We start from the raw sequence: 24,281 nt of genomic DNA, 5'->3' as shown, positions 1-24,281 counted from the left end.
GGTTCAAACGCACTACAAAACCCACGGTGGGTTAGCTAGGGTCAGCCCCCACCCCTGCTTTCCAGATTTACATCCGGGTACCTTGAACCACTCGAGTGAAAGTCTCCGACCGTGACCGCTCTACTTCTGGGCAGGCGCTCCAGCATCCGATACTGCTTCACCGATTGGCTACCGCGACAGCCTATCAGTGACGGGAGGCGTCCTTCTCGGCTGATTGGCAGGCATCTTAGATAATCAGCTTAGACAGCTGTTAAACGTAGAGGTGAAGGGTGGGGATGAGGCGGGATAAATGAAGAAGGGGAAGAGAGAGAAAGAAAAGACAAGTCCTCCCTAGCTCGCGTCGCGCATATTTTTCTGTTGGGATTTTCCCTCCTGCCGGGGCTTGGGGGTGCAGGCGCCATAAATGTGGGCAATACAGTCCTGGCGGGTGGGGACCGGCAAGAGGTGCCCTCCTGTGGGGTCTCATGGTTGTAGTGGGCTACGCGAACAAGGCGCTTGGGAACAGTTAATTGCATTTCGAGATTTAAGCTGGTGTCGGTTGAGCATTTGTGAACTGCAGAGGAAAAGGGCATGATTGGGCTTGTTTCCCGGAGGTAGCCCCATAACACCGGGGCCTCGTCACAGAGGTGTACTGATGTCACCCCATGGTGTTGTGAGGGCCTCTGAGGTCATGCGTGCCTTCTCTAGGCACCCAGTGGGACCCAGTAGAGGGGCTGAGTCGGCAGCTGTGGGAACAATGAAGAGCAGTGCCTGCGGGTATGAAAAGGAGCGGCTCAGGCAAAACGTAAAAATGTGCTAGGAAAAAGAAGGCAGAGGAAAGAATCCTTTGCGGGCGGGGTTGGTTTTAAAATTACTGTTTCCTATAGAGAGACTCATCTCTGCACTCAGTAGCTTTTGCAGTGCTTTGCAACTTCTTTCCTAATAATTCATTATTACTATTGTTGGTATTCAGAAAAATTTAGCACTTTCAACAAAAGGTTTACAAAGCAATTGAAGTAGCAGACAAATGGTTCCCTGTTCCAAAAGGACTCACAGTCTTAAAGTAAAATAAAAATACTAGCAAGAGCTACTGGAAAAAAATGCTAAGGTTTAAGACTACTGGAAAAATGCTAAGAATAGGGCTTTTCTCCCTGCTAAATGCCTTTTGGAAGGTATCTTTTGGTCTATGTAGCTGGGTTAACTGCCTGAATCTAAATAATAGGGAGGATTAAACATATTAATAATCTTGCATGAAGGAATAATGTTATGTCATTTCACACTATGAACAGTCAACACTAAGTATAGCTGTTCCCAAAGAGCCATTGGCTGCTGTGGGAAGTTTTGCTTAGGCAAAAACTTCAGACTTTTGTAATTTTGGATTACAGTATCTGAAGTTTAATTCTGTTGCAATTCATGCAATAGTAAGATGAGATTCCCCCCCAGTAGTAGATAGCTAACTGTAGGCAGCCTACAGCTAGTTAGCTATTTCTCTGTGGGGAAAGATCTCACTTTTGCATGCATGTTGTAGTTTTCTTTCTTTAAAGTGATATCGGTTTGTAACTACTCATATTTGTTTGTTAGGTAATATGACCCTCAAGAACTCAGCAAGCTGTAACACAGAAAGTGAATGTGATTGTGATGTATATTCTGGGTATTGGGAAGAGATTGTTACACATGACAATGAAGGTAAACTGTCTGAATCCTAGACAACATGACTTCCTAAGCCTAGCAGAGTACTTTGGTATTCTCATTGTTACTTCTAAGTTTACTAATTCATTTCTTAATGAATATATTCTATAGTGGTGAATTTGTTGCTTGTGTTATAATGATGGATTCTGTAAGTAACAGCTTTTATCAAACAAGGACATGCTGTTTTATATAATTGAGAGAGAATTTTCCTGAGTTGATGTTAATATTTTCATCTCTCTAGGTTTGGTTGAATCTGACAGTGAAAGTGATCTCTATAATTCCTTTAATCCCAAAACTCCATGCAGTTCATTTGAAAATGAGAAAAGAAAAAGCAAATTGAGTGAAACAGAATTGATCTCAGAAAAAAGTCAAAACAACTTCATAGACTGCCCTCTGCTGCATGCAAAACAATTAGAGAACACTAGACAATTTCAGGCAGAATTGTGTCCAGAATCTGTACTGCATTTTGAATTTAAGGACTGTCCTACAAATGAACATCCATCAAAACCCTGTACATCCAAAACATTTTTATCACTAATCATTACTGAGAAGCTGGTAAAAGAACCAACCTTTTATCCTGCTTTTGATAAAGCGTGTCAGAGGCAGCCACTACCTGAATGCCCTCCAGTGTCAAAGCAAAACAAAGCTGTGCAAGTTTCCTTTCCTTATAGAGAAGCAGAAATTGAGGAGCATAGTTTCTGTGACTGTTCTGAACAATCAGCAATACCTGTTGAAGTAAACAGAACACCAGTTAGGACATCTGTTACATTTCATAGTACTGAAAGTACTTGCAGTAAAAATACTACTTCCAGTCAATTGATAAAGGAGCATTTAGATTCCTCTTCAGAGCCATCTTATAAAATTGACAGTCCCCAGGCAGCTGAGCAAATATATTCATATTCCAGTTCAGGAGGACTTGTTATATCTCTGAAACTGGAATCAGCTTCCATCAATCCATCTAGTTCATTAGCCAGGGATGTACATCCTTCAAATACTAGGGAGGACAAAGAAGATTCACAGAAGCATGCATTACTTCTTAAACTTAAAGACCCTCAACATAACAGTTTGTTTAAGAAGTTGCGTTTTTCTATAATTCCATGCTCTGTGAGCTTAGATACAGAAAGTCCAAAGCAGACTCCATCTTTTACAAAGCAAAAAAGACTTCCACAAATCCTAGTTGAAGCCATTCAGCCTTTAACAACTCATTCAGAATCATCTGAATCCAGTAGTCCAGACTGTCATACTGACCAAGTGCCCTCTACACTGAAACCTTGGTTTCCCAAACCGGTTTTTCCATCCTCTGAGCATACACATGCAACTAATTCCTCCTACTTGTTCATCAGGTCATTTCCCTGTCGCAAGAATACAGTTACTTATAGAACTTCTGAGTTGGAGAGACATCAACTAAAGGCCTCCAGGCCCACGAAATCTGTTGTGTTTACCAAGAACAAAGTGCAAAGGAACCATAAACATAGAAACAAACGTCATATCTCCTCTAAATATAATTGGCCCAGATCCTGGGATGTTGAAGCTACACACCAAAATACTACTTATCAAGCAGTAAACGAATCCGAGATAAATGAGCTGTATTTTGTGCCTCTAAAACAGACTACCAGATGTCACTGCAGCCCATTGCTTGACTTGACTGTTGACCTGTTTTCTGAAGGAAGGTATTCTAGTGTTGAGCAGTTCTTAAGTGTCAAAAGAGAGCCCCACAAACAAACTAGAAGTTGCAAAGTAACACCTAGATTTTCCTTTCAGTATATACTGAACGGGAGAAGTAGTTTTGAGAAGCTCCATTATATCTCTCCAATAAGAAAGAAAAACAGTTTGAAGATGCAGAACATACTTAACTCTTGTTTAGGATGGGCAGGAAGACAAGACAAACAGAAGAGCTATAACAGTGAAGTTTGTTCTCTGGATACTTCAAATACAAGGGGGAATGGGCTTTTTACCCCACATTCACCAGCTGATAGAAAGAGTTCAACTAGCCCACTTCTCCTAAGTTCAAAGAATAATCCAATTCCACCTCCTGCTGCACCTCCCCTTCTAAACGACAGGAATTATTTGCCTGATCACTTTTTGCAAACCGAGAGAAAGACTTGGACTCCTGCATCACTGAATTCTGATTGCAAATATAGTGCCCCCTGTTCTTATTGTGCAAATATTGTTAACATAATGCAGTTGCCAAAGGAAAGGAATATGGTTAATGCTATACCTATGGGAGAACTGGATTCTGAACCTGCTCAGATGCTTGTCTCAAAGAAGTTCTCAGTCTGTCCATGTGGAAATGTGCCACAATGTGGTTTGTTCCCTAATGGAGATATTTCTTTGTCAGTTAGAAAGAAAATTAGAGCAAGTTCCGATATTAGCCAGAAAGCCAGTATGACTGAATCCAACAAAGTGAATTACCCTAGAGGAACCCTCGACACAGCAGAAACCTACTGTACCAGTTGCCACCATCCTCTCCCAACCGGTGCTTTGCACAATGTAAGTAGACAAGAAACTTCAAAAAACTATTTCACTAAAACACAGTCCTGCTTTCCCATGAAGAACCTAAAAGATGTGGAAGAAAAAAGCAAAGCAGTGAAAACGGATGAAAGAAAAAGAGTCAGGATCCCTATAGGGCCAGGTACTTTACAAGAGATTTACCCATCGGGTACACACACTGCATCACCCACTAATAGCTGTAGAGTGTCAAAATATTTTGTGTATCAACCTGAATGCTGCTCTAGTTGTCAGACTGCTGATAAACAACATCTTGGAATATCAAGGAAGCTTCACAGTGACCTCACCTCAAAACATGAAGTGCTAGAAAATTGCCTAAACAGAGAGAGTGTTTTTCTAGCAAACTGTGGTCGGGGAGCTAGAAGTCAGTGCAAATGTTGTCAAGCAATTCCTCTCTTCTGCATATATCAAACTGATACATCTAAAGGAAATAGAGCTGCATTTTCCAAGAGAGAGGAAACTGACCTTACTCAGGTTTGTATTAAGTTCAAATGAATACTGATTGCATAGCTTCACTGGAATAATATTAAGGCCAGAATCCTGTGCATACTTGGAAGTAAGCCCCAGTGAACTTAGTAGTTCACTGAGTGATTTTCTGAGTCAAATCACACAGGACCAGGCATCATGCATTTGAGCACACCAGTGATGGAACATTTCCTCGTTTTGTTTTGTTCTGATTTCCAGAAAGTACAGCCTATGCTTTTGAATATGTTAGGATATTTAAATTGTATTATATAAATGGATTGTCCTCTTCCCTGTGAATAATAGCATCCTAAGTGCAACATCACAAATCTCTTTAAATCTCAGAGCTCACCATTGTGCCTGTGAAGTTTCCCTAGTATAGTGTACAGCTATAGTCCAATGTGATTTATGAGTACAAATGGAAGGCTTGCTGATAGTGTAGTATGTATACATTTTATTTATTCAAGACATTTTTATCTCTCTCTTCAGCTGATAAGGCTCCCAGAGCAGCTTACATAAAATTGATTTTGCAAATTTTAGGAGGGAAGATATTCTGCTAAAAGCTAGATAATTTTGTGAGGAATGTTTTTGCAGATAAACACTATGGTTTTCACAAAGACATGATGTCTGCACTGGATCTCTGTAGTCTGGGTATTACTGAATGTGCTGGTTTTAACCCATAACATCCTTCTGGTCTGAACATACCTGAGAAAATGGTGCCTATGTTACAATTTTCCTAAAGATGAATACAGTGTGAACAGAGAAATGAGTACCTGTAATGTGGGAAACTCCATCATGCTATCCATACTGGCGGTAGCCTTTTCTTTCGTGTAAGTAGACTTCTATATAGAAAAGCTATAATGGATGAAGCACCACATTACCAAGATTCACCTGACTTCTGTAACCAAGACTTGAAGTTGGGTGGAAAAAGAATCTCAGAAATATGGAGATTCTGGGAGAATCTCAGAAACATGGCACAGGAACTGATGGCAGCTTCACACAACATGCCCACTGGGAGCACACACTGGGAACTGCTTGCTGTCTTGTGTGATAAAGTAATTGTCTTGCCTTATTTTTTGTACAGCCTGTCTATTAAAGACACTGCAGTGGACATTAAAGCAAAGTAAATGCAAGATTCTATTCAGATGTGCTTAGCAATTTGGGTCTGACTTGCTGCTACCCTGTCCTTTGATCAGCCATGGAGCATGCAGAGGGAGTTAAAATACTTGATCTCTGAGAGTTCTTCATAGAAGCATCACAGTCATTTTGCACAGTAATAGGGAAAGAAGAATCAAGATCCTCTTTATCCTTTGTTTCCCATCTGACTAGTGCACTGACAGACTCTTACAGATTACAGTAAATAATAATGTTATGTATACTATATAGCACTACCCATACTGTAGGTACTGTGCATAAAATTAATGCAATAAAATGCACTCTAGTCATATTAAAATTCATAGCCATGCTGTATAAGGTTAAAGTTGAAGTTGAATTAAAGGTAATTACGTTGAAACAGGACCTTTATTTTAATTAAACTGAGGCTTTCAACATACTCTATGACTCAGTTTAGATATCACACCAAACCATGTTTTGTGCTAGCCATAGTTAAGAACCTGCTTCCAACAGTGCTGGTTGTGTGGGTATGTGGCTTGCGTACTGCCTGGGCTGCAGAGCGTCATCTGGGGGAAGGTAAGTTGAACCCTGCCTTCCCCCCTGCTCGGCCGCATGTGTGGTCTCTATTTTTTAAGGTGTTTTTTCATCATTCCCTTGTCTTGTTTGTTTTCATTAGGATTCTTCACAGAATAATCATGGCTGGGAAAGATTTAATAGAAATCATGAATGCTGCCAAGGCAAAGTTCCATACAGTCGTCTGCAATGAAAATGCTCTCAAGATCATGATAATGTCTCCTGTTTCATTCATTCATTCAATTTCTATACCGCCCTTCCAAAAATGGCTCAGGGCGGTTTATGCAGAGAAATAATAAATAAATGAATTGGATCCCCATCCCCAAAGGGCTCACAATCTAAAAAGAAACACAAGATAGACCCCAGCAACAGTCACTGGAGGTACTGTGCTGGGGACGGATAGGGCCAGTTAATCTCCCCCTGCCTAAATAAAGAGAATCACCACGTTATAAGGTGCTTCTTTGCCAAGTTAGCAATGAAAATGCTCTCGTTTAAAGATCATGATAATTTCTCCTGTTTCAAAGTTCTCAGTAAAGCACCTCAGTGGACAATTGTTTTGTGGGCAAATAGCATCAAGCATACCTCAGAGAGAAAGTGGAATGCTGCCAATTTAAATGAATGAATTATTGGTACAATAATAAGTGATGCACCACTGATGAAGAACATCAGTTTCCCCACCAAACAATTGAGAATAAATTATTGTTTAGTACGCTAGATAGGATAAGCCAGTTAAGGTTCATAGTGTTGGTTGAAGACATAATTATTCCTCTTTGTGCCAAGGGAGTAGCTATGTTAAACCTGTTACAGCAAAAATAACATTGTCTTGTGGCATCTTAAAGACCAACAGTTTTATTCTTGCATAAGCTTTTGTAGACTGCTACAGCATGTTTTGTGATAGGTATTATAGAGGTGTCCTCTAGAAAAGTTAGTTGACTAACTTTACCATAACTAAATGGTTTCTCTGAACAGGACTATTGGATAGAAAACTTTTTATCTCAAATGATCTGCCAGTGAAATGCTGTCAAGATACAATACTATGTCACCTCTCTCTTCTACTGGAATAACACTGTCTTTAATGTTCACTGCCATTGTTTACTAATCTGTGCATAATGACTGTGTTCATTAGCAATAGCAATAGCACTTACATTTATATACCGCTCTATAGCTGGAAGTTCTCTAAGTGGTTTACAATGATTTAGCATATTGCCCCCCAACATTCTGGGTACTCATTTTACCGACCTCGGAAGGATGGAAGGCTGAGTCAACCTTGAGCCCCTGGTCAGGATCGAACTTGTAACTTTCTGGTTACAGGGTGGCAGTTTTACCACTGCGCCACCAGGGGCTCATTAGATACTTATACTTGGGTTATTACTCCTAACATAGTGATTAATTTTTGTGGAATCATATCTCAGATACATTCAAATAAACCTTTTTGCATAGTCCTTAAACATCCACATGATGGCAGTATAGGAAGGCAGAACCTTTTCACCTCTTTGGTGGGGTCCTTTAATTTGTAGGAATTGATCTTTGGGGACGAAAATTGAGAAGTTCTAGTTGCTAACCTGTTGCAATCTAGGGTCTGTACCCTAAGCCCATAAAATACCTTTTCTCAATTGAGGTGTGGGGAGGGGACACTGAACTTGTGGGCTGGTGATGCTGAAGAATTATGTTTTTGCAGGCCAACACAAGCTAGCTACTAGGTTCACTCTGAGTTGGTGCTTGCTTTGGCAGCACATATACCAAAATTGGAACAATATAAAGAAGATTAGCATGGCCCCTGCACAAGGGGTCATATGCAAATATATGAACTGTCACCCCACTATTATTAACCTGCCAACTGATCAAAGAGGCACCTTTCAAAGTGGTGATGCTTTTATGTTTAGCAGGGGGAGAGCAACTGTCCCTTTCTAACCGCAGCACTGCACCCCTCCAGTGTTTGTTGCTGGTTATTTTAGATCGCATTTTAGATTATGAGCTCTTTTAAGATGGGGAGCCTTCTTATCTATCAATCCATATACAGTGGGTATAGGAAAGAATCACCCCCTTTGATAGACCTTAAATTCTGGTTCCCTTACATCCTGAAATGAAAACACAAAGAAAATTCCCTTCACCAGCTGTACTTATCCAATGCAACTTATAACATCCAACTGAAAAACATCACAATTACAGTCCAGAAAAAGTGTCAGAAATAAAAAACAAGAATTACTGAGATTGAAAAAGGATCACCCCCCCCCCCATGTCAATATTTTGTTGAACCACCTTTTGCTTTAATAACAGCCTTGAGTCTGTTGGGATACTTCTCTATCAACCTTGCACATCTAGACGGAGCAATATTTGCCCACTCCTCCATACAGAACTGTTCAGGTTCGGTCACATTGGATGGTAGGTGTTGGTGGACTGCTATCCTCCCTGGATCCGGTCGGCCCTCCAAACTGGATGGAAGAGCAAGGAGGAAACTGGTAAGAGAGGTTACCAAGAGGCCAATGGCCACTCTGAAGGAGTTAAAGGACTTCATGGCAAAGAGTGGTTGTTCTGTGCATGTGACAACAATTTCACGAGTGCTCCACAGATGTGGCTTGTTCGGGAGGGTCGCAAGGAGAAAGCCACTTCTCAAGAAAGGCCACATTAAAGCTCGTTTGAGCTTTGCCAGAAGGCACCTTGAAGATTCTGATGCCAAATGGAAAAAGGTCTTATGGTCAGATGAGACCAAGATTGAACTATTTGGCCTCAACACCAAACAGTACACCTGGCGTAAATCCAACGCAGCTCACCATCCACAACACACCATACCTACAGTGAAGCATGGAGGTGGCAGCATCCTGTTGTGGGGGTGTTTCTCTGCCTCAGGGACTGGGGCTCTCGTTAGGGTAGAAGGAAAAATGGATGGGGCAAAATACCGTCAGATTCTGGAAGAAAACCTGCTACCCTCTGCCAGACAGTTGAGGATGGGCAGAAGATTCACCTTTCAACATGACAACGATCCGAAGCACACAGCAAAATTGACCACACAGTGGCTGAAGGAGAAAAAAGTGAACGTCCTCATGTGGCCCAGTCAGAGCCCAGACCTAAATCCCATAGAAAATCTGTGGAGAGATTTGAAGATAGCAGTCCACCAACACCTACCATCCAATGTGACCGAACCTGAACAGTTCTGTATGGAGGAGTGGGCAAATATTGCTCCGTCTAGATGTGCAAGGTTGATAGAGAAGTATCCCAACAGACTCAAGGCTGTTATTAAAGCAAAAGGTGGTTCAACAAAATATTGACATTGGGGGGGGGGTGATCCTTTTTCAGTCTCAGTAATTCTTGTTTTTTATTTCTGACACTTTTTCTGGACTGTAATTGTGATGTTTTTCAGTTGGATGTTATAAGTTGCATTGGATAAGTACAGCTGGTGAAGGGAATTTTCTTTGTGTTTTCATTTCAGGATGTAAGGGAACCAGAATTTAAGGTCTATCAAAGGGGGTGATTCTTTCCTATACCCACTGTATCTAATTTTCCTAAATGTACCCGTCGCTAATCTCATGTGTGGCAGCTCTTGCGAGAGCAGCTGCCTGGGAGATAGCAACGGAGATGGGAGACAGTGGTGGCGGTGGCTGGAGGAGGTGGCGGAATGACCTGGTCATGGCTCGGCTGGAGGAGGCACGGCAGGCTGGCCTGGCTGCTGGTTGGGTGGCAGCGGCCTGGCTGCCTGTCGGCTGGAGGAGGAGGCTGAAGGTGGTGGTGGGCCGGCCTGGCCGCCTGCCTGCCTGCCTGGTGGGAGGAGATGGTGGGCCGGCCCGCAAGCCATAAAGCATGGGGTGGTGGGGAGAGGAAGTGGGCCAGCCAGCTGGCCCGTCAGAAAGCGTGGGGATAGGGTGAGAAGCAGACGGCAGAAAGGCAGGGATGCTGGCGTGTGTGTGGGAACACTGGCAGGGGCTGGGCCAGCTGGAGGCACAGATGCTCTATGCTCGGCCCAGCTAGTTCATTATTTATTTCCTTTGTAAACTCACTTTGAGCACTTTTGTTGAAAAGCAGTATATACATATTCGTGTAATGTGACTGAATGGCTTAGCAGGGAAATGACTTGACTAGCAAGCCAGAGGTTGCCGGTTTGAATCCCCACTGGTATGTTTCCCAGACTATGGGAAATACCTATATCGGGCAGCAGCGATATTGGAAGATGCTGAAAGGCATTATCTCATACTACATGGGAGATGGCAATGTCCTCCTGTATTCTACCAAAGACAACCACAGGGCTCTGTGGTTGCCAGGATTCGACACCGACTTGACGGCACATTTTACCTTTAATGTGACCGCAGCTGGTATTCATGGCCATGTATTGTGGATAGATCCTCCAAGTCTAGATGTTGATGAAATGAAGAGGGTTTTTGTAACTTCTATAGGGTGTGCATTAAGTGCTTTGGTGCACTTCACTATGAACCTTTTTATGCTTCCTGTATGACAAAAAGGAGCATCATTAGGTCTCCTGATTTCAGTTTTTCTGTTAGAGTCATGCTCTTCTGCCAAGTATCCATTGAATCACTGGTTAGATAGAGGGATGAGAAGCAATGCGGATTTGTTGGAATAAAAAAATTAAAGCAGTGGTTCAAAAATAAAACAGCATGATTTCTTATATGAGGCTAGGAAGGCAGCTCTTCAATTGGGCTGTCCTGGCCATACTGCCTGCCCCCCTCCCACTGTCACCATACACAGTCTCATAATGAGATATGCATTCCACATACTCCTAAACCACCTTCCGTGCACGGTTATCTTGGGGAAGGGAGCCCATTGTACCAACTGGCCCTCCCTACCCTATGTTTATCATAAAGTGAAAATGGTCTCTGTGTCCATACTGTGTATTCATGCTAAGGGGCAGGGGCAGCTGGCATGAACTGCTGCCCTCTTCGTGGATTCACTTTGTGCATGGACAATCATGAGAAAAGGGCCTGGTGTTTCTGACTGCAAGAACAGGCACTACTTGAGTACAGGTGGATGAATATACAGCTCATGCTTGCTTTACCCTGTACACATGGAGGTTGGGTGCCAGGCCATAATCTTACTCCCCCTCCATGCAGTCATTCAATGCACTGGCAGATTTATTTATTTAATTTATATGCTGCTTGACTCCAAAGGCTCTAGGCAGTTTACAAAAATAAATAAAAAACTGAATAAAACCAAATATTAAACAATTGAAGTTTGAAACATTCAAGAAGAGAGCCATCATGAGAAGAAAGCTACAGTGCAGAGGTTCCCAACCTGTGGTACTCCAAATGTTGTTGAACTACAACTCCCATCATTCCCAGCCACAATAAATTGTAGATAGGGATGATGGGGGTGACAGTTAAGCAACATCGAGTACCACACGTTGGGAAACCCTGCCATAGTGTATTTCTACAATCTTAGAATTTGTCTTTGATTGTGGATGAATGGCCCAAGAATTAACACCACTTTTGTTCCTGTGGTAATCAACATCTGCCACTTCTTAGTTTAAATGCATGTTGGAAGCTCAGAAACTGATTTGTCATTCTTTATACTGCAATAGGTGTAAAAGTAAAGTGTGCCCTTGAGTCAGTGTCGATGTGGTTGTCATTGGTAGAATACAGGAGGGGTTTGCCATTGCCATCTCCCGTGTAGTATGAGTTTATGCCTTTCAGCATCTTCCTATATCGCTGCTGTTCAATATAGGCTGGGAAACACACCAGTGGGGATTTGAATCGGCAACTTCTGGCTTGCTAGTCAAGTCATTTCCCTCCTGCGCCATTAGGTGGATTGTATGCGATAGGTGTAGCTGATTTCAATAGAACTCAAGTGTGCTTAGGATAGCAGCTTTAGTCATCCTGTTGATGATGTTCCAAGATAGTTAGAAAGGAGGACTTTACAACGCAGGGCCCCTTGGTGGCCTCCACCCCCGATCCAGGGTTTCAAAGGAAGATCCCACTTCACTTTGGCTGAACTCAGATGGAGTTGAATTCAACTCAGCTCCTCCCCCACCTTGCCACCTTTCCCTGTCCCTCTAGATACTTATCAGGCAGGAGTCAGGCTGGCTCTGTTTATTTTTATTTTCAATCTGGCAAGGTAGCAGCATCTTCCATGTTGACTTCACTCTGGAAGTGAATTTTTTTACTACTTTCTCCACAGTCCTGGAGAAGATGCGGGGTCTACCGCAAACTGTGCTCTCTTCTGGGGCTGCAGCAATGGCCCCAGCCCCAGAAAAGACTGCAGTTTCTATGAAATCTTGCGCTTTCCAGAGGGGAAAAAGGCACTTCCAAGAGTTATTTTAAAAGGATGATGTGAAAAATATTACTACCTTGCTGTGTTCTGATGAAAATACAAAGGAAGGCAGCCTGTCTTCTGCCTGAGCAACTTACAGGGATTGAAGGAGGATGACAAGTTGGAGGTTGAGAAGGACTAATGCTGCCAAATTGCTTTAGAAGCAAATCGGTCGGGTTTGGCCATGGTGGCTTCAATTTGGACTAAGCTGGTGCGCTGCTGGCTTGGAATCAAAGGTTTGGTGGTTGAATTGTTCTGAATCTGTTCCAGCTCAAATTAGCCATCGAAGCTTCACACAGCCTTTTTAGAGTGTGTTATTATGCAGTGTCCATCTGTTGACCAGATTTGTCAACTTGGTGACGATTACAGTTGTTACCTAGAAAATGTTAGGGGCTGACAGCTATAACGCAAGCTGCTGCCACTTTAAGGGAGCCCATCTCCCAGGATAACTGAATTCTTTCTCAGCAGTGAAGTTGTAATTTAGCCTTTAATAGTTCTGGAAGAGGGTAGATGAAAAGTCAAGTAGCGATAAGCAGCTAAGTGGTGTGTGTCACCTCTTAGAAGCTTGCCTATAGGCTCCATGCTCTAAAATAAGAGTTTAGATCTGGTGCTGTCTCCAGTCTGTATGGAGATGGGGATGACAAGAGATTGCAGTATCCAAATTTACTTGTGAAGACGACCCTCAAGGGTAAAGGAGACTGCCTTTCTGAATATGATTATGAGTGTGATAGTAAAAGTTAGCACCAAAAGTAAGTGGGTATTTAAAAGGAAATTGTATAAAGACTATATAGATTAGGAGTGTTCTACATGGGTGAACTGAACTTAGATAAAAATGGAACATGAATTCAGGTACTGGTTTGGGATTTAAGGTTTAGATTGAAATTGAAAGCAGTTTGAAACTGAAAGCAAAACTGATATCTATGGTTGCATAACTATAAGCAAAACTGATATTCCCCCTCCCCTGTCTCAATCATGGTCTGGAGTTAACTCAAGGTCAATAGTTAAAACAATCCATATGACTATGCCTATAACCATTACCTGGTCACAGCAGCAATTCCTACTGTGGCACATACAATGATCACTGAGATTTTTTCTCTGGTTAAACTGTAATTGTGCAGCCACAGAGAACAATCAGAGAATTTTTTTTAAAAAAGCAAATGTCATTATTTTATTTTATTTTATTTTATTTTATTTTATTTTATTTATATACCGCCCCTCCAAAAATGGCTCAGGGCAGTTTACAACATTTTCATGTCAGTGGGTGTTGCTGGGATATAAAATTCATTTGTGTTGGGAGGACTGATGCCTTCATGATTCTAATAACAGCAGTAGTGTAATTTATGTAACTACACTGCAATTTTATCACCGCTAGAATGCCACCCATGGGAATCTTCCCTCCATTCAAATAATCATAAAGTGGATTCAGAAAAAAACAATTTCCACTTGTATATGTTTGTCTGCAAAGACCCTGGGGTAATTTCACAAGAACCGTCTTTGAAATGTTTGCTTCACACACACACAAAAAAAGGACTGATCAGAAAATGGCTCTGTTCCTTTTAAAATATCTCATTAACCTTGCAAAGGCATTTATGTCAAAAGCTATTTTAGCATCATTTCTGAAAACATTGTGTGTCATCTGAAGGTCCAAACACATGCTCAGAGCCATCACACTTTCAGTAAGCTCCAAATATGTTATTAATCAACAACAAAAGTGGTTTGGGTTGATCACATAACCCCTTTATGTGATTATAAACTTTAAGGGTAGTTATTGTCTCTCTCACTCTTGGTTAATTTTGTGCATTTGCTCACTGCTTTTAACATGACACAAGAACAGCTATTAAACAATTCTGAGGTTTTATAGACTGGGCTTGATAATGGGGGGAATTACTAAATGAGGTGGAATATTTGTAGAGATACAATATTTAACTAGTTTTTTAAAAATGTTGATCAATGAATTGATGGGCAGCTCATTTATTTTAAAATGTTACTTATTTTTGAAGTTAAAATTCATGGGTGATAGGTGCCTTAGAAGGGGCATTCCCCTTACAGGTGAGAGGTTGCTTTATGTGACATTCATGCACTATCTAAAAACAATGCAATTTTATTCAGAATAATTGTTTTATTCATATGCAAAGTTGTGCAGATTTACAGGATTGAAACTCATTTTTTTATTTTAACATATTTATATACCACCCAAAACCTGCCTCTCTGGGAGATGTACAACCCCCCCCCCCAAACCAAATTAAAACAATTAAAGCATTAAAATCATTTAAAACCCAACATTAAAAACTATTAACACTATACATATAATTAAAAATGTGTCTTCAGTGCCTTTTTAAAAGTTGCTAGAGATGAGGAGGCTCTTATTTCAACAGGGAGTGCATTCCAAAGCCTTCGGGCAGCAATGGAGAAGATCTGTCCCCGAGTAGTCACTGGATGAGCCAGTGGAAATTGTAGATGAACTTCTCCAGATGATCTCAACAGGCAATGGGGCTCATAGCGAAGAAGACATTCTCTTAAATACCCAGAGACCAAGCTGTTTAGAGCTTTATAGATAACTAGCACCTTGAATTTTGCCCAGAAATGGTAGCCAGTTTAGCTCTTTCAACAAAGGAGTAATATGGTTCCTCCAAGATGACCCAAAGACTAACCTGGCCACTGCATTCTGTAATAACTGCAGTTTCTAGACTACGTACAAAGGCAGCTCCATGTAGAGTGCATTGCAGTAGTCTAGTCTGGTGGTTACCAGCAAATATACCACTGTTCTGAGGTCGTTCATCTCAAGGAACGGATGCAGCTGGCGTTATCACCTGAAGCTGACAGAAAGCACCTCTGGCCAGCGATTCCATGTAGATGTTAAACAGCATTGAAGACAATATGGAGCCCTGAGGAACACCATATTTGACAGTTTGAAATGGGTCTAGATAATCAGTTTCCTCTAAGACTGCCTGGATCTTGGATGCTACCACCTTCTCAATCACCTTGCCCATCAATGGAAAGTTGGAGACAGGCCTGTAGTTGCTTAACTCTGAGGGATCCAAGGCAGACTTCTTCAGAAGAAGTCTAAGAATTGCCTCCTTGAGACAAGAAACTAATCCAGGGTCACCACCAATGGTCCCTCTAATTTTTTTCATCTCTATACAGAATGAGTTTTGTTCTGGGCGGCAGCATCAAGGCAGTGTGTGCACATATGCATTCAGAATGGGGCCCTCCTGATTCAACCTGAGCGGTATCTAAAATGAACTGAGCAGATATGCAAAAACTTGTGAACGCACGCATGTGCGTATGCCTTAGAGGGAATAGTGGTCACCACCAGTCTTCCCTGTAACAGGAAATCCCAGATGATGTTGACTACAACTCCCGTCCCAGGGATTTCCTGATATATCGGGAATTCCCTATTACAGGGAACACTAGTCACCACATAAGAGGAGCTGCTGGACACCTCAGCATCAGACACTAACAATTGTGGAGTTTGAATCTAAGCCCAAATATGAGAAATTTTGTCCACAAAAAAATCATTAAAAATGTCACAGTGAGTAATTGTTGGTTACAAGTTCTGATTCAAGGGAGAAGGGGCACACACTAGCCCCCTCATAACCCTGAACATCTCCATGAGATGTGAACTTGCAGACGCAATATGGGCACAAATGAATCACTTACAGGTGAAACTCGGAAAATTAGAATATCGTGCAAAAGTCCATTAATTTCAGTAATGCAAATTAAAAGGTGAAACTGATATATGAGACAGACGCATTACATGCAAAGCGAGATAAGTCAAGCCTTAATTTGTTATAATTGTGATGATCTTGGCGTACAGCTCATGAAAACCCCAAATCCACAATCTCAGAAAATTAGAATATTACATGGAACCAAGAAGACAAGGATCGAAGAAAAGAACAATATCGGACCTCTGAAAAGTATACAGTATACTGTGCTTGATTGACCAGCAAACTTGCCTGACCTGACCCCATAGAGAATCTATGGGGCATTGCCAAGAGAAGGATGAGAGACATGAGACCAAACAATGCAGAAGAGCTGAAGGCCGCTAATGAAGCATCCTGGTCTTCCATAATACCTCATCAGTGCCACAGGCTGATAGCATCCATGCCACGCCGCATTGAGGCAGTAATTGCTGCAAAAGGGGCCCAAACCAAGTACTGAATACATATGCATGCTTATACTTTTCAGAGGTCCGATATTGTTCTATTCTTCAATCCTTGTCTTCTTGGTTCCATGTAATATTCTAATTTTCTGAGATTGTGGATTTGGGGTTTTCATGAGCTGTACGCCATGATCATCACAATTATAACAAATTAAGGCTTGACTTATCTCACTTTGCATGTAATGCGTCTGTCTCATATATCAGTTTCACCTTTTAACTTGCATTACTGAAATTAATGGACTTTTGCACGATATTCTAATTTTCCGAGTTTCACCTGTATTTGCTGTATGTATTGCCTGAGCATAGATCTTCAAATGTGCTCTATGTAATAATCTGTTGGATTCAAGTTTAGTCTTTCTCCACTTGCATTCTAGTCATCTAGCATGTAGATGACTATTCATCCCCATAGTTCTTCTGTCAGTTTTGAAGCAGGTCGGAGAGGAGAAATCGTGTCCACTGCACCGGCGAGTTGTGATTAGTGAACCAACACATGATTAGTGAACCAAGTTTGCCACTCCAGCTGCTTCATATTTCTATGAAATGGGTTATCTAAGTTTGTAATTTCAGTTAAATTCTTTTTAAGTGGTTAAATTTGGGGATTTTCCATTATTCAGTGTCCTGCTCAAAATGGTATAAATCAACAGACATGGTCTTTGACATTAATGCAAAAATTAGTGAAAATATCCATATCGACAATAAGTGAGATGATTGTGACTTTTTTAAAAAAGATAATGATTGATATCCATCTCATTTATAAATAACTAGTATTTTTAAGCCCGTTATAATAACGGGCGCTAGCTTCCCCCCACCTTTTCTCTATTCTTTCTGTATCGGGTGTGTTTTTTGGGGCTGTTGGGGTTTTTTTGTCTTATCCTTTTTCTCTTTTTCTATCTTTTTGTTTTTCTCCCTTTGTTCTTCACTTTTTTCTCGGTTTGTCCCACTTTCTTTTGCTCTTCCATCTCCCTTATTTAGTTCGTACATACTTATGAGGCTATTTTTTGTTTAAATAATATTATTTATTTGTTCACCTGTCTCGTGGCCGCCTGTGTCAACTCTGCGGCCGGGCAAAGCAGCAAACATGGCTGCCTGGAGCCGCTGCCGCTTGTGGGCCTGTTTTCCCTCCAACCCAGTCACCGGCCGGGCGGTCTCCGGCCGGGCCGCTGGTGGCCTCCGCGGCCGGGCCGGGTCCTTCGTGGTTGCTTCCCTGCCGCCGCTGGCCTCCGCTCCGCCCCCGGTCCCCGCCCCCGGTCTCCGTCTCCCCGGCCCGGTCTCCATCTCCTCTGGCCGAGGCGGCGGCTCTGCCGCCGCCTTGGCCAGTTTCCCCCGCCGCCTCTTCCCCGGCTTCGTGGCGGCCGCTTCTGGCCTTTCCGCGGCCGGGCAAAGCAACCAAGATGGCTGCCTGGTGCCTGTGTCCATTTTTGCCTCGGCCATACTGGGCATGCGCTCTGCGCATGTCCAGAATGGCCAAGAGAGGCACGGACACACGCCTGGACAACGACACGGACGGACATCAAGGGTTTTATTAGAAAGGATGAACCATTAGGATGTTTCCCCACTGGAAAACATGTCATTTGGCTTAGAGATACAGTAATAACAATGTTGTACCCTTTGCTAGTGTAATATGATTTTATTTTAAATGAAATCCCATCACTAGCCTACTTTCCAGTAGGTCTTAGGAGATCACCTGGTATTCTGTGTGTGTCCATCCATGTGTCCCTCTTATTAATTTTTCAATATGAACCAAATTGGGTACAGGTGTAAGGACACATAGAGACACCTCAATGGCATAGTTTGTGATGATGTCATCCACCCCGATCCAAGATGGCGGATGTGTGAACGTTTGAGGTTCAAGAGGGCTAACTTGTGGACCACGTAGTTTGTAATGATGATTCAAGATGGCAGACATGTGAATGTTTGAGGTGCAAGTGGGAACCCATTTGGTCCAAACTTGGTAAAGTTGTAGGGGCACATAGGGACACCTCAAACACATAGCGTGATGTCATCCACCACAATTCTTGATGGTGGTGGACGCAAGAACATTTGAGTAGCAAGTGGGCTAACTTGTGAACTGCCCAATTGATTTGGACCAAATTTAGTCCAGTTGTAGGGATAGTGAAAGGAAAGAAAGCAGATTAGTTCTGAATAGAACAACTTGTATTAATCTACTGATTCTGCAACTTTCCCACCTTGCTTGTGTTGTTGCTTTTTTAATAGCAGAATGAGTATACACACTGTGGACAACAGCATCTCTTAACATAGCACTCAAGTCTGAACAAATTACTTTAAAAACAGCCCTTGAAAAATCTGACCATGTAGATTTGAATCTCAAATAAAGATCGCCCAGTGAAGAAAACCTCTGTTCAAACTATCCTAGCAGAGAACAACCATTTTTATTTAATGTGATCAGCTCAGCTGTTGACTTTGCTGTCAGTGAATCTTGTTGATTCATTGGAAGAAGTTTCACTTATGGATGATGCTGGCCCCAAACCATTCTTCTGTGCAAAGAAACATCCCTAATCCACATAATCTTCACAGAAGCTGTAAATGGATTGAGAGGCTATATATAGATCTGGCTATATCCTCACTAAGTCCACGTGGAGACCTCTGATAGACTACTTCTAGAAGGGAATGGAACAGACAAAGAGATATCACTGAATGAGTATGTAAAGATAACAAGCTGCTTGAAGAACCAGACAGGGTGCCTGGTATTGCTTTGTAGAACTGATTCTACTTAGGTTACAAAGGGAAAGGCCATTTAGATAGAAAAGGGAAATGAATACAGAAGTCCCTCTTGTAGTTCACTGCTATATGAAAGAAGCTGAAGCACACCAAAAGAGTACCTGATGTGAGATCCTAGTGCAAAACTGAAAAGCAAATGTGTGGGTACTGGAAGTCTCAGAAAATTTTCACCCGTACCTTGGCTTGATTTTTGAGCTTGGGTCCAGCATATCTAAGAGACATCATCACCTTATATCTCATTATGATGTGGGTAAAGCATATGCTCTGCATGCAGAAGGTCCCAGGCTGAACACATATGAAGCTGACTTAGAACATTAGTCTCTCTAAGGGCCAGTTCAAATGAACCACCCCTACAAGTGATCATATCAGGGCTGTGGCAAGAGCACACCTGCCCTGATATCATTAAAGGATGCTGCAATTTTGAGATTTTATCACTTGGGGGGTGCACTTTGTGCCAGCAGCTGTTTGGTTCTTTCAGGCTAAATCATTGGCTCAATTGCTTTTTGGAGCTCAGTTGGGACCTTATACAAATTTTGTCTCATTAAAAGTTATTCAAACTAAATTTCTAAGAGCAGTCCTCCAGATATCTAAAAGAATACTGAATTCTGTCCTGAGGCTGGAGGCGGGGGTGAACAAGGCGGAGTCTAGAGTGTGGATGGCAGTATTTAATTCATAGTTTCATCTAAGTGGGTTGGCTACTCTAGTTTTGGAGGACCAGTCCCACTCAAAGTGGTTGTTAAAGCTGAAGGGAAAACTTCTGACATTTGGACTGTCCTCTGTCCTTAATTGCCAAGGGACATGAACAGGCTATTAAAATATTGGAGCAGCATATTTTAGACATTGAAATGCAGGAGAGAACAGAGAAGTAAACTCCACACTTGCATTAAGAATTGGTGGGTATCCCTTTTCTGTCCCCAGCAAGTTATCTTTCTAACTTGACATGCCCAACACATCAGAGAGCTTTTACCCTAGCCTATCTCAGTGCTTTTCCATCAGCATGGCTGAAAGGAAGATATAAAAATATACCTTATCAGCGCAGGTCCGCCTGCAATTCAGGAGAAATGGAAGATGTGGCACATATTTTATTTCACTGTGTTTTCTATAGCACCCTATGCAGTAAATTGATTTTACCCCTTTTAACAGGTTTACTGGGAAGATCCTTAGAATTTTATGTAACATCTTTTTGCTGATAAGAGTGCTTCTGTTACTTTCTCTGTTGCTAAGTTCTGCGCTATTGCATATAACATCCGTCAAGAAATGGCTAAGGCTCCCTTAATTGGCTAGGTAAAAATGTTTACCTTATTAGGTGAACTGATCATTATCTAAATGAGGTTAGTTTGATAGATTGACTGAACTGACTGTATACTTGCTATGAACTGTAATTTTTGTCAGCTGTTTCTAGTAAAGTACTGTAATAAATCTATCACTAAAAGATGTGCTGAATTGATCTTGGCACATCCTTTAATCATATGTGGGATGTTAATCAGAATAGCCCCTTTACACACACAAAACCCTGTTTAAACAGAGTTTTGTAGCATAGGTAGAGGAATGATTTGGAAGAACATGCCTTGCACATGATTAAAAGACATGTCAAGAAAGATTGTGTCAGTATGCCCTTTAGTGATAACGTGTTGGGCATGTTCTTCTTGCCACTGCCCCAATGTGATCTCCTGTAAGGGCTATTGTTAATCTGAACTGGCCCTCAGTCAGTATTGTCTACTATAACTGGAGTGGCAGAGGTTCTTTAGGATTTCAGACAGTGATCTTTCCCATTCTTACCTGGCAATGCCAGAGACTGAACACCTCTTGACAGGAACCAACAAAGATGTTTTCCAGAATGGAAAAGGTGCTTCATATAGACTTGTTAATGTTATAATCCTGGGAGAAAGTTCATTAATGAATCTTTCTTTTTCTTTCTTTCTTTCTTTCTTTTTTGGCTACACCCTGATAGGTCTGAGAATCAGTGATGGCTAGATGATTTTTAAAAATGGCAGACATGGTAAGCATTTGGCACGTGTTTGCTACAAGAGATGAACGAGAGCAACTGTGACATTATCTATGTTTGCTAAAAATAGCATCCAGCAAAGTTTAAAGAAAAGTGCATTATGCTTGTTAACCTCTCCTTGTGTCTGCTGCTGAACCTTCAAAGACAGGCTTTATGGCATTAGGATGTAGCGTCCCCTTTCAAGGGCTGCCCAGCACACAGACAATTGAAACTCAATACACTGTCAGCAACAAAAGAGGCAGAATAAATAGTAATGTCATGGCCTTTCTTCCCTAATCACCAGAGATCAAGGCAGTAGTGTGAATGTTGTCCCCATCAGTGTTTGAGTTATGTGAGAAAAGGAAAGGTATACTCATACAAACACACACACTCATCCGAGAATCCTATTAAGATGCATCATGCAGGGGGTCTTCAGAATGCAGATACATTGGCAGTATGAAGCTTGTCAATTCCCACACACACTTGATGCACATGTTTACGGCAGTATACTCAGAGGCCTCTTTGCATGTTCAGGAAACCTGGATGAATAGGATTCCATGATACACAGAGAAGAGCTCTCTGCACATATGGCTATAATGGGGTGTGTGTGTGTGTGTGTGTTTAGACAGCACAATTATTTGCTGCTGTGATGGCATCACTTCCCCTACATTTGCATGTATGAATACAAACTCAGATCAAACCTTCACAACGCAATGCTCCATGGAGTCAATTCACAGATCCAGCTGCAAATCATTTTGTGCTAACCAAATAATGTGTGTGTGTGTGTGTGTGTGTGTGTATAGATAGATAGATATGAGAGAGAGAGAGAGAGAGAATTGGCCTTCAGGGGTTGTATCCAAAGACAGTTAGTTGGATGACATAGTGCACAACATTGCGCATGGGGTGGAATATAAAGTTTGCGCAGTTGTGCAAGAGTGCTGTGCACAAATGCAAAAATTCTGCAAATGGAGTCACCTGGTGGTGCAGTCATGTATAATGGCTGCCCTGTTGTGCAACTCCATTTACACAATTTTTGTCCTTTCGCCACAGAGCTTGTGTGTAACTGCACAAACATGACCTTCCACCAGGTGCATAACATTGTGCAGTATGTTAGCCACTCCTGACAAAGTCTCATTGAAATTATTGGGCTTATCTAATAGAAGCTTGGGCATGACTGACTTTCTTCAGCTATAACCCTCTGTCTCCACACTTTTCTAGCCTTTTGTATTTTAATGAGAACACCTAACCCCTGTTAACTTGGCAGAGAGGCACCTTTTAACATGGTGATTCTCTTTATTGAGCAGGGGGAGAGTAACCGGTCCTATCCACCCCCAGCACAGTACCTCCAGTGACTGTTGCTGGTGTCTATCTTATGTTTCTTTTAGATTGTGAGCCCTTTGGGGACAGGGATCCATCTTATTTATTTATTATTTCTCTGTGTAAACCGCCCTGAGCCATTTTTGGAAGGGCGGTATAGAAATCGAATTAACAAACAAACAACCTCTCACTCTCCAAAGAGATATGCCATTGCTCCATGGAACATTCAAATGCAATTTCAAAGCATGTTGACATACATTTCCAGATGCTTTCAAAAGTTACAACGTAGCTACAGGTTGAAGCAATTACATCCCAGAAGTGTTCTATGATCGCTTTCAGATTGTTGTACTATTTACAGTAAATGTTGTGAGTAGTCCTGGGAAAATGTATTAAAGTATAGGATACAGGCTGATAGCATAAATCAACAAAATGGTCATCTCCTAAAGCAGACAAGCTTTTACAGTTTAATTGTAACCACTAGGTATTTCTCCTGAAATGCATTAAAATGGGCACTTCATCTGAAACGATGATCTCATGCTTAGCAGCAGCTAAATAAAAAGAAAACAATTGTGCTATTTTTGCAGAAGAGATTTCATATCAGTCCAATGCTATAGTGTTCTGGATCTTTATTTGGTCTGAATGCAAAAGAATAACAACAGCTACAATCTCCTGCATTCAAAATCTCCTCCACATAAATGCCAGTTTGTGGCAGGGCATTACAAACAAACAAACAAACAAACAAACAAATGCTATTGTCTCCAGGCATTATTAGAATATTGAAATGTGATGGTAAAGCCAGCAAAGCTAAACCCCATAATGCATGCATCTATTGTTTGAAGTACAGGACAATTGGAGGGTGTTCTGGCATGCTAAAAATAGAAAGGCAGCTGGTGCTGTCCATTTCACAGTAACTGAGAATAAAACAATGCTCAAGTATTGTCTGCATTACTGGAGTAGTGACATTGGAACCACTGCCAAAGGACCAGTGGGATGGACCAGCAAGTTATTTATAAATGGAAACTGTCATTTCCCCCGCAAAGTAATCACACTGTCTTAGCCTTTTGCATCAAGTTCTTTCTATGGATACCTCATGGTGACAACCACTGTGGCAACTGACAGAATGAAGTGTGGGAGATCAGCTAAGAGGCAAAGGGTGCTTTCACACTTGATACTTAAATCAGTTTTTGCATTTTTCACATCTGAACTCTGAATAGAAAAACTAGAATGGGCTAGAATGTACATCTGGTTTAAGGATGAGTCTCTTTCTTTAAGGAGAAACTCCTTAAGAGGGACTCTTTAAGAAGAGCTGCTTTTGTGGTAAAGTTGTGCCATTGAGTCGGTATTGACTCCTGGTGACCACAGAGCTCTGTGGTTGTCTTTGGTAGAATACAGGAGTGGTTTACCATTGCCATCTCCCGTGCAGTATGAGATGATGCCTTCCAGTATCTTCCTATATTGCTACTGCCCGATAGAGGTGTTTCCCATCGTCCTAGAAAAAAACCC

The 24,281-nt window shown here is 41.7% G+C and overlaps 2 protein-coding genes and 1 non-coding gene across 8 annotated transcripts in view; 2 read left to right on the top strand and 1 right to left on the bottom strand.

Moving 5' to 3' along the window:
- GSS (glutathione synthetase) overlaps positions 1-216 on the bottom strand; it is a 35,544-nt gene extending 35,328 nt beyond the window's left edge. The window contains exon 1 of the mRNA XM_053246263.1: positions 82-216. Within this exon, the coding sequence (XP_053102238.1) occupies positions 82-146 (65 nt within the window). The 5' untranslated portion in view covers positions 147-216. The remainder of the gene's footprint in view (positions 1-81) is intronic.
- Positions 166-23,723, top strand: LOC128323336 (uncharacterized). Of its 6 annotated transcripts, none has more exons than XM_053246260.1 (4): positions 166-262; positions 1,561-1,665; positions 1,910-4,650; positions 6,428-6,534. In XM_053246260.1, the coding sequence occupies exons 2-4, from the start codon at positions 1,566-1,568 to the stop codon at positions 6,515-6,517; spliced, it is 2,931 nt and encodes a 976-aa protein (XP_053102235.1). In that variant the 5' UTR covers positions 166-262; positions 1,561-1,565; the 3' UTR covers positions 6,518-6,534. The 6 variants fall into 6 exon arrangements, with proteins under 6 accessions (XP_053102235.1, XP_053102231.1, XP_053102232.1 ...); XM_053246256.1 differs by lacking the exon at positions 166-262 and adding an exon at positions 276-756; XM_053246257.1 differs by lacking the exon at positions 166-262 and adding an exon at positions 276-784.
- LOC128325532 (U6 spliceosomal RNA) lies at positions 8,040-8,147 on the top strand. The gene has a single exon (XR_008307514.1). It is a non-coding gene; the product is annotated as a U6 spliceosomal RNA (small nuclear RNA).
- Positions 23,724-24,281: the final 558 nt, after the last annotated feature.

Source organism: Hemicordylus capensis, chromosome 4 (assembly GCF_027244095.1).
Source record: "Hemicordylus capensis ecotype Gifberg chromosome 4, rHemCap1.1.pri, whole genome shotgun sequence".
Taxonomy (NCBI): domain Eukaryota; kingdom Metazoa; phylum Chordata; class Lepidosauria; order Squamata; family Cordylidae; genus Hemicordylus; species Hemicordylus capensis.
This window is presented reverse-complemented; position numbering and strand designations above follow the sequence as displayed.